The following is a 14,600-nucleotide window of genomic DNA, read 5'->3' as shown; positions in this document are numbered from 1 at the left end:
TGATGCCTTGTCAAATACGTTCTTCTCTTTTAGCCATAATAAAAATTTTGGGATAGCAAAAGAGCCAACACAGTGTTATGAGTGGAGGCCGAAATGCATGCGTTTTAGCTCAAGCAGGCTAGCATGAGGAGAGAAGAACTATACTGACGTGAGGTCTGGAACATGACAAGGAATGAAAATTCAGAAAGCGGACGTAATTAGTTTGATACACAACTTTAATCCATTAATTAATTAACTTGATGGTACATGATTTGCAATATTATCTATTCAGAATACATTCTTGAAGTAATTATAGTAACTGAATGTGGCGCCTTGCTAGGTCGTAGCAAATGACCTAGATGAAGGCTATGCTAAACTGTCATCTCTGCAAATGAGAGCATATGTGGACAGAGAACCATGCTAGCAAAGTCGGCTGTACAACTGGGACGAGTGCTAGGCAGTCTCTCTAGACTAGACCTGCCGTGTGGCAGCGCTCGGTTTGCAATCATTGATTGTGGTGACATGCGGGTCCGACGTATACTAACGGACCACGGCCAACTTAACGGCTACCACCTAACAAGTGTGGTGTCTGGTGGTGACACCACAAAAAACATTCTGCTACTCCTCATAATTTTAATGTTTGTCCTTGATTGCTTCGGAGAACTAGCCTTTTGAGCTGTTTTGTGGTTGGGTGGTATGTACAACCTGCAGTCCACTCAACAGTGTGGAGAATTTTTGGATTGATGAGGAAGGTCCACCCAGACAGACCCCCCCACATCATTGAGTAAGCATTTTACAACTGGGGTGCGGTAAGTTCTCCAGAGGCTGCTACTTTCCACCTCATCGGACATAACACACTTTAAGGTTAAGGGTATATATAACCACCACCGTCAATGACACACAATATTCCGCTACAACATTCCATGGTGATCAATGAAGTATGCACAGAGCATACAGTTCCAGAGGACTGGTGACACTCTACAGCTCCCTAATTCAGGAACCACAATTTGGCTCACTCATATCTAACCAGAATCTGAGTTCCCTGAGGTGTCTGCCATGTGGCATGACCCAGGCAGCATGTGTGGCTTACCAAATGACACAGATGTCATTAACTTTACCTGTGTTTCATGGTTATTCCAAGAGAACCACTAACAGCCTTCCTATTGAATTATAAACAGTGAGTAAAATAAAAAGGTTTCTGCAACTCTTTGATGATAAATTTCAGCCCCAGAGTTGCAAGATTAAGTAGATTGCAGGTTTTACTAAATATGTAAATTTTTGTTGCACATTTAGAGTGTCTTGAATCCTGATAAAGTGACAAGTAGTACATTTGTTTTTACTGAATAACTCGTGACAAAAGTGAGAAACTTCAAACACAAAAATAACAAAATTACACTCTGAATTTTCTTCTATTCCACAGTTCCTGTTGCAGGCACACTGTCCAATTGTATGCTTCACAGAAACATCAGTAGGCTTATTCCAAGTTTCAAATTCACCATCACAGAATTTAATAAGAGACTTACCACCCCTGTTGATTAGATCATTGACACATAGCTATTGTTTTTAAACTATATTCAAATGTTAATGGCATGATATTGATTACTATAATGATTACGCATCTATAATTGTGAAAATTATTGACTTACATTGCCTTTAATGGGGTCATATAATCGTTGAATTAGTTGAATAACTGTTGACTTTCCACAACCTGAACTCCCAACTAATGCAACTGTTTCTCCATGTTTAATTTTCAGATTTAGTCCTTGAAGTATCTAAACAAGAATTTTCAGATGTTAGAACATTATTAATAAAGACACTGTGAAGTGGAATTATAAATAGCATTCTCCATGTGGAGTAAATAATTTTTCTAGAAATTTACATTTTCAGCCATGTATGTACAATTTTATATTTAATCTTGGCAAACATTTTAAACAGCATGAGACATGACACCAGATAGCAAATAACTTGCCAAGTTTCACTATAGGCCACAATTCAGTGAAGAAGATTATATCACTGTTCTTCATAACATGTCAGATGTGTCTGAACATAGAAAGGTAATCAGTTTTGTTAGTGGTCAGCAGTCAGTATTCATTTATACCTTAAGTGTATCTATAACCTGATCTGTCTGTAAGCATTACTATACCTGCTGTAAATGTAACATGAGTGGGAAGTTTCTACAAAATATCACAGATAATACAATCAAAAAAATTCCAATGGGGATCAAATCTGTTGCAGCCCGGAATGATGGCCTTAGCATGAACATAGTAAATTCTGCTTAGATGTTATGTTTTGAATTATACAGATCTTGACTTTACCAACATATAGACAACTCATAATATTCTGTGTGAAGTAACATAAATGTTTTGTCTGAAGTGTCAAGTAAAAGAACAGCTGGAAAATTCAGGACGGAATAAGGACAGATTCCTACTCGCCATATAGTGAAGACATTGAGTCGCAGACATGCACAACAAAAAGACTTCTAAATATGTAAGTTTTCGGCCAGAAGACCTCCTTCCAAAAGAGAACATACAAATATGCATTCACACAAATGCAACTCACCCACACATGACCACTGCCAGGCTCAGAATCTGGCATTGGCAGCCAAAGACAGTAGTCCTTTGTGTGTGAGCTGCATGTGTGTGAATGTGTATGTGTATGTTGTCTATTTTGGAAGAAGACCTTCTGGCTGAAAGCTTAGTAGTTTAGTAGTCTTTTTGTTGTGCCTGCCTGTGACTCAGCATCTCCGTTGTACGGTGAGTAGTGATCTATTCTTTTCGTAATATTGTAAAATAAAATTTTAAAAAAAGTAGTAAAGTTGTATTGTTTTGGTTATGTGGGTACACCTCTCTTCTTGTAGTGTGCACCACTCACATCACAGGAAACAAAATATACCACCACAGTTCCATCTATCTGTAACATTTTCATGATAAATGGAAGCAATTTAGTGCTGAATTTCACCAGTTGTTTCTCCATTCCACATGTGGGAATGTAGTCACTGCATGGACTTGGCAGGATCTGGAACTGTCATGGCTAGTTTTTATTGCTTTTCAAGGCAATCAGCATCACAGATGAGGCCAAATGAATTGTAGCATGTTATGCAGATAATAGGGGAAACTGTGAAAACATGACTTTTTTCTGTTTTTATTGGAGTTGTAAACCTCATATTTGTCTCTGTAGCACAAATTTATTTTCAAATTTTTCATTTTCAATCTCCAACAAAATCAATCCACAGTCCAGCAGGTTCACTCTCCTCCTCTCCATCTCTACATTTCTAAATGATTCACATCACTACATGTATAAAGGAAAGATGGGTATTATCTAATGTCCCATATCATAAACATTGCAATTGATTCAGAGCCATGGATCAAACAAGGTTAGGGCAGTAACTGGTTATGATGATTCCAAAGAAACTATGTCAACATTAAGACATAACTGAAGAGAACTGGAGAAAATTCAAATCATAATAACCAGAAGGGGATTTGAACTCTGCTTCTCCCATATATGAGTACTGCATCTTAACGACAATGCCACCTCGATTTGTAAGGCCTTTATATATGTACTTAATTTTTTAATGTATACACTTACCTTAACATCAGGCCTTGAAGGATAATGAAAATAAACATCTGTCAGCTGTATGTCTCCCACAACTTGATCTGGTCTTTTCCCTGACTCACTGAGACTGTCAATCTGAGGCTCTCTTTCAATTACTGAAAATACCACAGCTGCAGAACCACATGCCACACCAAATGCTTCTAGATGAGGAAGTGCCATTCCCATATTGAATGCTCCACCAAGCATACCAAAAAGAACCTATATGAAAAGTTTAAACAGTAATTAATTGGAGTGAGCATTCTGCAAAATAGTTTGTTCCAACTATTCAACAGAGTAAACCAGTGCAATATCTCATAAAAATTTACAAGGAGTTTAAATTGATAAACATAGTGTTACGATAGAACTGAAAGATGAAGAAATAAGTAACAAATCAATATGGATGACTTTGCTTGGGTCAAGTTCCTCCTTATCTGCAAAACTTCTTTTCTTTTTAATTTTACTATCCAAACCATGTTTCTCATAGATGAGTTTTTATTTGACATCGGTTATCACTGAATCAGTGGTATGTTTTTATGACCCATGTTACAAATGTTGTACAAAGGGCAAGAGCATGAGTGTCTTTATTCATAAATAACAGTTATATTGTGTCTTTTATTTATAAAGATTGTGATTCAATGTCCTAATTTACTAATTCTCCATGCTAACTTATGTAGTGCCTGGTGTCTAAGAGACACTGTGATATGTCACATTTCTGCATTCCCTCTACACTGACAGATTTTTATGGCTTTTCTTCAGTCTAATCATGAACCTCATAACTTCGACAATACAGTACTTATCTTCATTTCACAAATGTCAGCAATTTGCTTCCAGATTTTGAAACAGCATACTTACTATTACAAGAACAGCTGGAGTGTACTCAAAGTCTCCCACAACTCTTGAATCTATTATGAGGACTACTCCATACCAGAATGCAAGTGCATAGCTGCAGTATGTAATGAACCACATCATGGCTGTACCAATACCAGAGAATTTTCCCCTTTTGATTCCCATTGCCTCTGCCACAACCAATTTTTCTTTGTATCTGCAACAAAAATAATCCTTAAGAAAAACATAGTATCAGCAGCTATACAAGATTGTTTACAAAATATATGTTCATTTACTTTCCCATGGCCACTTATCATGCAAGAGGATTATATCAATATATGTTTGGTGTAGCAAATGCCAGATCACTTTAAATATAGGTCAGAAACTAAAATGAGTATAGGTTACAACTCATATGCATTTGATACGTGACACACATGCACACATGGCAATAAGCACTAAGCAGGACTTCTAAGTTCTCAAGCTGCAGCTCTTTTTTTTACAGTTACTCAATATTTACAGTTAAAAGTGCACATTCCGACACGTACAGCAGAGTACTGGCATAAAGTACAGAATAGTCTCGTGTGTTCTTGTCGTTTGTAGTGTCAGAAAAATCACCAGAGTTGATGATGCAGTTCAAACAGCTTCCTATGATAACTTTGAGTGTTGTAGAATTGAATGACCTTATAATAGTGGATAATTCCTAGTCCCCCATGAACCATGGACCTTGCCGTTGGTGGGCAGACTTGCGTGCCTCAATGATACAGATAGCCATACCGTAGGTGCAACCACAACGGAGGGGTATCTGTTGAGAGGCCAGACAAATGTGTGGTTCCTGAAGAGGGGCAGCAGCCTTTTCAGTAGTTGCAGGGGCAACAGTCTGATCTGGCCTTGTAACACTAACCAAAATGGCCTTCCTGTTCTGGTACTGCAAACGGTTGAAAGCAAGGGGAAACTACAGCCATAATTTTTCCCGAGGGCATGCAGCTTTAGTGTATGATTAAATGGTGACGGCGTCCTCTTGGGTAAAATATTCCGGAGGTAAAATAGTCCCCCATTTGGATCTCTGGGCGGGGACTACTCAAGAGGACGTCGTTATCAGGAGAAAGAAAACTGGCGTTCTACGGATCGGAGCGTGCAATGTCAGATCCCTCAATCGGGCAGCTAGGTTACAAACTTTAAAAAGGGAAATGGATAGGTTAAAGTTAGGTATAGAGGAAATCAGTGAAGTTTGGTGGCAGGAGGAACAAGACTTTTGGTCAGGTGAATACAGGGTTATAAATACAAAATCAAATAGGGGTCATGCAGGAGTAGGTTTAATAATGAATAAAAAAAAAATAGGAGTGCAGGTAAGCTACTACAAACAGCATAGCAAACGCATTATTGCAGCCAAGATAGATATGAAGTCCACGCCTACTACAGTAGTACAAGTTTATATGCCAACTATCTCTGCAGATGACAAAGAAACTGATGAAATGTATGATGAGATAAAACAAATTATTCAGGTAGTGAAGGGAGACGAAAATTTATTAGTCATGGGTGACTGGAATTCGAGAGTAGGAGAAGGGAGAGAAGGAAACATAGTAGGTGAATATGGATTGGGGGTAAGAAATGAAAGAGGAAGCCGCCTGGTAGAATTTTGCACAGAGCATAACTTAATCATAGCTAACACTTCCTTCAAGAATCATGAAAGAAGGTTGTATACTTGAAAGAACCCTGGAGATACTAAAAGGTATCAGATAGATTATATAATGGTAAGACAGAGGTTTAGGAACCAAGTTTTAAATTGTAAGACATTTCCAGGGGCAGATGTGGACTCTGACCAAAATCTATAAGTTTATGAACTGTAGATTAAAACTGAAGAAACTGCAAAAAGGTGGGAATTTAAGGAGATGGGACCTGGATAAACTGAAAGAACCAGAGATTGTACAGAGTTTCAGGGAGAGAATAAGGGAACAATTGACAGGAATGGGGGAAAGAAATACAGTAGAAGAAGAATGGGTAGCTTTGAGGGATGAAATAGTGAAGGCAGCAGAGGATCAAATAGGTAAACAGACGAGGGCTGGTAGAAATCCTTGGGTAACAGAAGAAATATTGAATTTAATTGATGAAAGGAGAAAATATAAAAATGCAGTAAATGAAGTAGGCAAAAAGGAATAAAAACGTCTCAAAAATGAAATCGAGAGGAAGTGCAAAATGGCTAAGCAGGGAGGGCTAGAGGACAAATGTAAGGATGTAGAGGCTTATCTCACTAGGGGTAAGATAGATGCTACCTACAGGAAAATTAAAGAGACCTTTGGAGAAAGGAGAACCACTTGCATGAATATCAAGAGCTTTTATGGAAACCCAGTTCTAAGCAAAGAAGGGAAAGCAGAAAGGTGGAAGGAGTGTATAGAGGGTCTATACAAGGGCGATGTTGTTGAGTACACTATTATGGAAATGGAAGAGGAGGTAGATGAAGATGAAATGGGAGATATGATACTGCATGAAGAGTTTTACAGGGCACTGAAAGACCTGAGTCTAAACAAGGCCCCCGGAGTAGACAACATTCCATGAGAACTACTGACAGCTTTGGGAGAGCCAGTCCTGACAAAACTTTACCATCTGGTGAGCAAGATGTAAGAGACAGGCTAAAGCAGGTGTTGACATATGTGAAAATTACCAAACTATTAGTTTAATAGGTCACAGCTGAAAAATTCTAATGTGAATTCTTTACAGACGAATGGAAAAACTGATAGAAGCCGATCAGTTTGGATTCCATAGAAATGTTGGAACACGTGAGGCAATACTAACCCTACGACTTATTTTAGAAGAAAGATTAAGAAAAGGGAAGCCTATGTTTCTAGCATTTGTAGACTAAGAGAAACCTTTTGACAATGTTGATCAGAATACTCTCTTTCAAATTCTGAAGGTGGTACGGTAAAATACAGGGAGCAAAAGGCTATTTACAATTTGTACAGAAACCAGATGACAGTCATACGAGTTGAGGGGTATGAAAGGGAAGCAGTGATTGGGAAGGGAGTGAGACAGGGTTGTAGCCTATCCCCGATGTTATTCAATCTGTATATTCAGCAAGCAATAAAGGAAACAAAAGAATAGTTCGGAGTAGGTGTTAAAATCCATGGAGAAGAAATAAAAACTTTGAGATTCACCGATGACATTGTAATTCTGTCAGAGAGAGCAAAGGACTTGGAAGAGCAGTTGAACGGAATGGACAGTGTCTTGAAAGGAGGGTATAAGATGAACATCAACAAAAGCAAAATGAGGATAATGGAATGTAGTCGAATTAAGTCGGGTGATGCTGAGGGAATCAGATTAGGAAATGAGACACTTAAAGTAGTAAAGGAGTTTTGCTATTTGGAGAGCAAAATAACTGATGATGGTCAAAATAGAGAGGATATAAAATGTAGACTGGCAATGAAAAGGAAAGCTTTTCTGAAGAAGAAACATTTGTTAACATCGAGTATAGATTTAAATGTCAGGAAGTCATTTCTGAAAGTATTTGTATGGAGTGTGGCCATGTATGGAAGTGAAACGTGGACGATAAATAGTTTAGAAAAGAAGAGAATTGAAGCTTTCGAAATGTGGTGCTACAGAAGAATGCTGAAGATTAGATGGGTAGATCACATACGTAATGAGGAGGTACTGAATAGAATTGGGGAAAAGAGGAGCTTGTTGCTCGACTTGACTAGAAGAAGGGATCGGTTGGTAGGACATGTTCTGAGACATCGAGGGATCACTAATTTAGTATTGAAAGGCAGCATGGCGGGTTAAAATCGTAGAGGAAGACCAAAAGATGAATACACTAAGCAGATTCAGAAAGATGTAGGTTGAAGTAGGTACTGGGAGATGAAGAAGCATGCACAGGATAGAGTAGCATGGAGAGCTGCATCAAACCAGTCTCAGGACTGAAGACCACAACAACAACAAGTCCTACTCCAGATTACAATTTGTAGGACTATGGGGAAGAATTACTCTACAGCAGAAGTAGCTCTCAAGACAATTAATCAAGATGTGTGACTATATATAGTATAGTTCATCTCTCTAAGAATTGTATCATCCCAGAATGACTAAAGAAGTTGAACAAGTTCAAGAAATAGTTTACAAATTTCTATGTGAGTATTATATAGATGCTGAGTAAGCTTCAAAAAAAAATGTGTTACACTAAAGGCTATGGTACTTTTAAACATCCAAAGACTTTATATGGGGTATATAAAAAGTCTTCCATGTATATTGTGCAATAACTATAGTGTTAAACTTGTAGAAATAAAGACAAGCACAATACAGTATATAAAGATTTCTTGCCCCCCCCCCCCCCTCTCCGTTCCAAAGCACCATCCATGACTGGAATGCAAACAGAGACAAGTAACAGTAGTATGAGGGTAATCCCAAAAGGAAGGTCTCTTATTTTTGATAAGTACATAGACCTGTTCATTTCTACAATGATTTACATCAGTTTACAGCTTGAAGATTTACTGTAGCTATTTTTCGACATAATCACAATTTCTGTTGATGCATTTTTGTAGACGCTGTGGCAGTTTTTGTATGCCCATGTCATACCAGCTCAGCACCATGCTGTTCAGAAAGTTATGAACCTTTTCTTTCACCTCGTCATTGAAGCTGAATCGCTTGGACCACAGTTAACGCTGTCAGGTACTATGAGACTGAAAAAACTCAAATGGACAATTTAGAACCGGAGAAGAGGAATGTTGTGCTACGGCGTACACATTCCGCATGAGAACACTCTTCAGCAACAGTTTCCGTGGAACATAATTACCCACTCACTGACTTGGCACCCAGTGACTATCATCTGTTCCCTAGGTTAAAAGAACATTTGGCCAGAAAGCAATTCAGCTCCAACGATGAGGTGAAAGAAGAGGTTCATAACTGTCTGAACAGCATGGCATTGAGCCGGTATGACATGGGCATACAAAAACTGCCACAGCGTCTACAAAAATGCATGAACAGAAATGGTGATTATGTCAAAAAATAGCTACAGTAAATGTTCAAGCTGTAAACTGATGTAAACCATTGTAGAAATAAACAGGTCTATGTACTTATAAAAAAAATAGGGATTACCCTCGTACCAGGTAACCTGTATATATAAAAGAAAAAAAAAATGCAGTGGTGTGCAGAGTATAAATGTAGCTGAAAGCACAGGCATCAAAATTCTGTTGCTTGCTTTTCCATCTTTTTTGTTCTGATGTCGCAAATAAATTAAAAATGTCACTTTTCACTACTCATTTCACAGAAATTTTTCTACAGTTGGTAGAAATATGGTAGAGAGAAACTTTTATTTTATGATTTAATGCATAATCAAAAATGCGGCCTTCAGACACAGCATTGAAAAGATGTGAGGAAATGGCATGTGTTAAGTCACCTTGAAGAAATCAGTGGTAAATGGATATAATGTAACCATGAGTTTGAATGTACATGCATTTAGGTGAGGACATAAAGTGCCACATACTGATCTACTGTAAATTAGTATCTTAATAATGGGAAGCCCAGGATGGAAAAACAATACTTTTAGTATCTTAATATACTGCCTACTTGCTTTGTGGACTGTCGTACCCAACTGGTCAATCCAAAATTTGTGTGTGTTGATATTTAATGTTAATATTTGATACTAACCTTTCCACTTCTTTTTGTTGTCCAGCAAAAGCAACAACTGTGCGAATGGCACTAAGAACCTCCTCAACAACAGCTCCAGCGCTTCCATATGAATTCTGCTCTTGGGCTGTCAGGGAACTTTGTACCTGCATAAGAAGTTTAATGCTAAGCTTCACATAAAAAATAAAATCCAGAAAGCTAAAATGTCCAACAACAGTATCAACTGTCAGCAATATGAAGACAATAGGAAAAGTTTTCTGATTCTGATTACTGCATTATCTAAACACTGACTATAATGGACTGGCTGCACTGGTCAACTAAGGACAGTACTGTGACAGAGTTATATTTCTTTTTCCAAAACTGGAATCAAATTATTTAATGCAGATTTGGCTGTCCTCTTGATGAGTTTGTCTATGACACAACATCAAAGATCATTATCATCTAACAAGTTATGGTAACAGTAAAGAAAAGCTATGTTTGTTACCATAAAAGTTTCACATATCTAACATTTTAAAATCTATATTTATTGTTTTCAAATGAACTTCCATTCATTGGGTATAAGACCAAATTTATTTCAAGATAAAAATTAGCTTGTTGGTAACAAATTTAGTACTTAATTTAATTTTTTTAATATTCATGGCCAGCTCCAAAATCACGATGGTTATATATCAAGTACATTGTCATATGTATATGTGACTAATTGAAGGGGACATAAATCCGTAAAATATGAATCTGTGATTTGTCAGCAGTGAGGCAATGTATGTGACATTTACTGCAGTGAAAGTGCACCACAATAAAATAAACAATGAATATCTGAATTACAGTGCATGGGGCAAGACTGGGACAAAATGGAGACACATTCTTTCAGCTACTGGTGTTTGAAATAATTATGTGTCTATTCTAAAAACTGTGAATAACAACAGAAACAAAGGAAATTGTAGTTTGAACATCAAAGAGAAGTTATGACTGATACAGATAACAATAAAGCTATTATCAAAATGAACACTAATAACCTTATGAAATAGTCTTAGGTTGATCTTTGTAAAAGCAACTTTCTTTTAATACACCAATCTAAAAGCTGTTCTGTATTCACTTTTTTTCCAGATGGCACTGCATGCTCAGGTAGCTGGCAATAAACATGATGTAAAGATGCTGCATTACAGTTTATGTCATAAGAGAACAAAGGTCATTTTTAAATAACAAAATATGACAGTTTGATATAATGGAGCCAACAAATGCATATAAGTCATCATTGTAGTTGTACAGTCTTACCACAATGAAATTATGTAAACAGATCCCCTAATTAAAATGATTTTTTATGGCCTTCGAGCTAGTTCATTCACAAATACCATTAAATCAGCAATCTTAAACACACACAGTGCCTAACATATGGGAAGAAAAGTTTTATAATTTACAAATAAACATATTACATATACCAAAATCTTGCTAACAGTAAGGTCATTGGAGATGGAGCACTGGCAGTGTTGATTGTTCCTGTAAGGGACAAGACTATGTGGGCATTGGTCATTGCAGCCTCAAATGTTCCACTGATAATGACACAGAACAAGATAAGCAGTGGCCTTTCTCAGTATCAAAGATGCCATGACAAATTAATGCCTCAAATTAAATCTGACTGGTTTAATATAATCTAGTAAATTCAGTGCCAGTTCATTAAGTGCCAAAAAGTTTAAATGACTGTGAGGAAAGAACTTGGCATGATGCCTTTTCCAGGCTGATACTGCAGGGAAAGGCTCTCTTCCTGTGTCCACCATGACATTAACATAGATTAAAAGGAATTTCATCAGAAAATCCACTTTCCCTGATGAATCTCATGGTACCGTAAGCAGTTATTTTAATTGAATATGAGGACAAAGGAAAGGTGCAATGTCAATACTTTTCTCACACTGGTCAAGATGGTAAACTTTGTTAGTATACGAGCCTCAAAAGGAACCTCTCCATGCAGAATTGGTGATAAAAATTGGTAGCAGTTATTTGAAGATTCAAGAGAAGATTCAAGATTTGTGATTATATTATAATGCTACCAAGTTTGTTTTTTTTGTTTTTTTTTTCTATTATAAGAAATAATTGTTTCCTGAATTCTGATGTTTTACAAAGCCCAGGTAATGGCCATGAACTTGGGAGTGCTGCAGTATTTGTTAAGGACAGAGGAAACAGTTTCAGAAGATGGCATAATCTGTATTCTTTGGTCAATCAACTAGATCAAGATAAATTACAGTTCTGTGAGACACCTGAGGATGGGATGTGTGTATGCAAACTGGTAGAGGAAGCTGGAAATCATTTCTAAAAAATTACATTCACCACTCAGCTTGCTTGCTAGCTCTGGGGTGTTTTGTAGATACCCTATACTGCTGGTTATTGAAAAGAACTAAGTGATGTAAATAATCAGGCATCTAAAAAATCATTACTGTATACTTCATTAATCATTTTGACAAATGGGTTCAAACAGTTCTAAAACTGATAGAACTGCAGAGAATTTAGTTTTGCTGTACGGTTTGTTTAACAGCAATCATATGCATGATGGATGGCCCTGTTAACTTGTTATCAAATAATAGACCCAGTGATCAGTACTGCACATCCGAAAATTTTCCAGCAGTAGCCTTCTTGGTCTTGCAGTCAGTGATAAAGCTCTCTAGGATAACCTAATGACCCATGTAAATGTAATAGTACATCACTACATACTATTAAATAATATTTTATCATGCATTATTCCTTGTCCAGTCCAGGTATCATAAGGAAAATCATAGTGAAAAATACACATTGCATTTTTATACACCACACACAATTTTTGGCTAATTGAGCTAGTCTATTACCTTTGAAACAAGAGCTGTTGAAATAATGATTATTGGTGCACAAGTGAAAACCACCAAAGTCAGCTTCCAACCATGAAGGAATGATATTACCACAGCAGCAGTGAAGCTCACCATCTGGTAAATAAAAATTCCGAGTTTCTCACCAATTCCATCTTGGAGTTTGTCCAAATCCCTGTAATAATAAATTATTTTGATTACATAACTTAAAATATTTCTGTGCGGCTATTAAAAACTTCAAGAACTTAAATTAACACATCCCAATACTCACCCAGTAATACGGCTAGCAAAATTAGCTGAGTTTGTTGTGTCAAACCATGCCATGTCTTGCCGCATAATTGACCTCAGGAAGAGACACCTCACTCTTGTGATCTGAGAATAGTGAAATTATTTAGTTTTTTGTGTCATGCATTTCTATATTCACGAATAAATGAGACTGACTCCCCTGAAGTTTACAAATAAGTTACAAGAATATAGCAGTTTTTCTGAAGGTATTGAATGAGTTCTGGAAAGCAAAATATTTCCTTTAAGGTTTAAACATGAAACACCAAACAGAATATTCAAACACTGTACAATAAACTTAATGAAACAGAAATAATATTTAATGATGTGAATGATATTTCTGCCCAACTCTTTACTGAACATTGGCTTAAATAAGATATGTTAAGAGATAACATACCTCACTCAGTTCAAACTTGCAAGCATGTTATGTAGAAAAATATCAAGTAATGGGGGCTCCTGTACATATGTTAACAAAAATACTGAATTCAAAAGTGTAACTAAATCCTGACACCATAATCTATACAATGAAAAAGATACAGAACTCTCTTTAGTTGAATTACCAAAGCAAAACACAATTATTATTTGTGTGTACAGGTCACCAGGTGGAGACAAAAATGCGTTTTGTGAATGTATGGAGGAACTTTTGAAAGAAATTTTTTCTCCCAAGGAAAATGTAATTGTATGTGGTGACTTCAATGTTGATTTCTCAAAATCCAATAAATTCAAAGATGATATAAATTTACTGCAGTCATCAAACTTAAGCTCAACTGTAACTGGACCAACTCAAAAAACAGCAACCCCTGCATGTCAGTGAGCAGATTTAGATAAATACATGCAAATCTGCCTATAGCATACAAGTGGTAAACATGGGTTTTGGTGCCCACTATGCTCAAATTCTTACAATGAGTGTTGCAAGAAACTCAACACTCCATGGAAAAAGACACACTGTAAGGAATTGCAATACAAAAAAAAAAAGGTTGAAATATTTTTGTTTTCTTCTGGAGGGTGAAAATTGGAGTGATGTATACAACTGTAATGATACAAATGAAAAATATAAGTTTATGGCAACATTTAAGCATGTTTTGAAATAGCTTTTCTGAAGAAAACAACAACATTTAATTCTGTTCAGAAAACAAACAAGTGATTCACAAAAGGGATAAGGATATCATGTCAAAATAAGAGGACATTTTATGAATATTCCTAGCAAAGTACTCTCCTGATTTTACTACCTATTTCAAAAGATGCAACACAAGTTATTTCAAAAGCAAAAAATTAGAAAATTGATGAAATAATGTGTAATTCCAAGAATAAAACTAAAGAAACCCAGCAAATTATAAGATGTGAAATGGGTGCCAGATCAGTTAATCACAGTAATATACAGCTGATTATGAATAACAATAAACTAACTGACCTCAGACAAATGGTTAGTGGATTCAGCCATTATTCCTCAAACAGTAATATAGCATTTGATAAATACAGAGCATGACA

The 14,600-nt window shown here is 36.6% G+C and overlaps 1 protein-coding gene across 1 annotated transcript in view; it reads right to left on the bottom strand.

Moving 5' to 3' along the window:
- The window catches only part of LOC126281499 (multidrug resistance protein homolog 49-like), a 135,150-nt gene that overhangs the window by 36,422 nt on the left and 84,128 nt on the right, over positions 1–14,600 (bottom strand). Inside the window, exons 6-11 of the mRNA XM_049980506.1 lie at positions 13,102–13,202; positions 12,834–13,005; positions 10,024–10,148; positions 4,423–4,612; positions 3,565–3,789; positions 1,626–1,751 (exon numbers count right to left, since the gene is read on the bottom strand). Of these exons, the coding sequence (XP_049836463.1) occupies positions 1,626–1,751; positions 3,565–3,789; positions 4,423–4,612; positions 10,024–10,148; positions 12,834–13,005; positions 13,102–13,202 (939 nt within the window). The remainder of the gene's footprint in view (positions 1–1,625; positions 1,752–3,564; positions 3,790–4,422; positions 4,613–10,023; positions 10,149–12,833; positions 13,006–13,101; positions 13,203–14,600) is intronic.

This window comes from Schistocerca gregaria, chromosome 7 (genome assembly GCF_023897955.1).
Source record: "Schistocerca gregaria isolate iqSchGreg1 chromosome 7, iqSchGreg1.2, whole genome shotgun sequence".
Lineage (NCBI taxonomy): Eukaryota > Metazoa > Arthropoda > Insecta > Orthoptera > Acrididae > Schistocerca > Schistocerca gregaria.
Note: the sequence above shows the minus strand (reverse complement) of the source record. Positions and strands in the feature narration are given on the sequence as shown.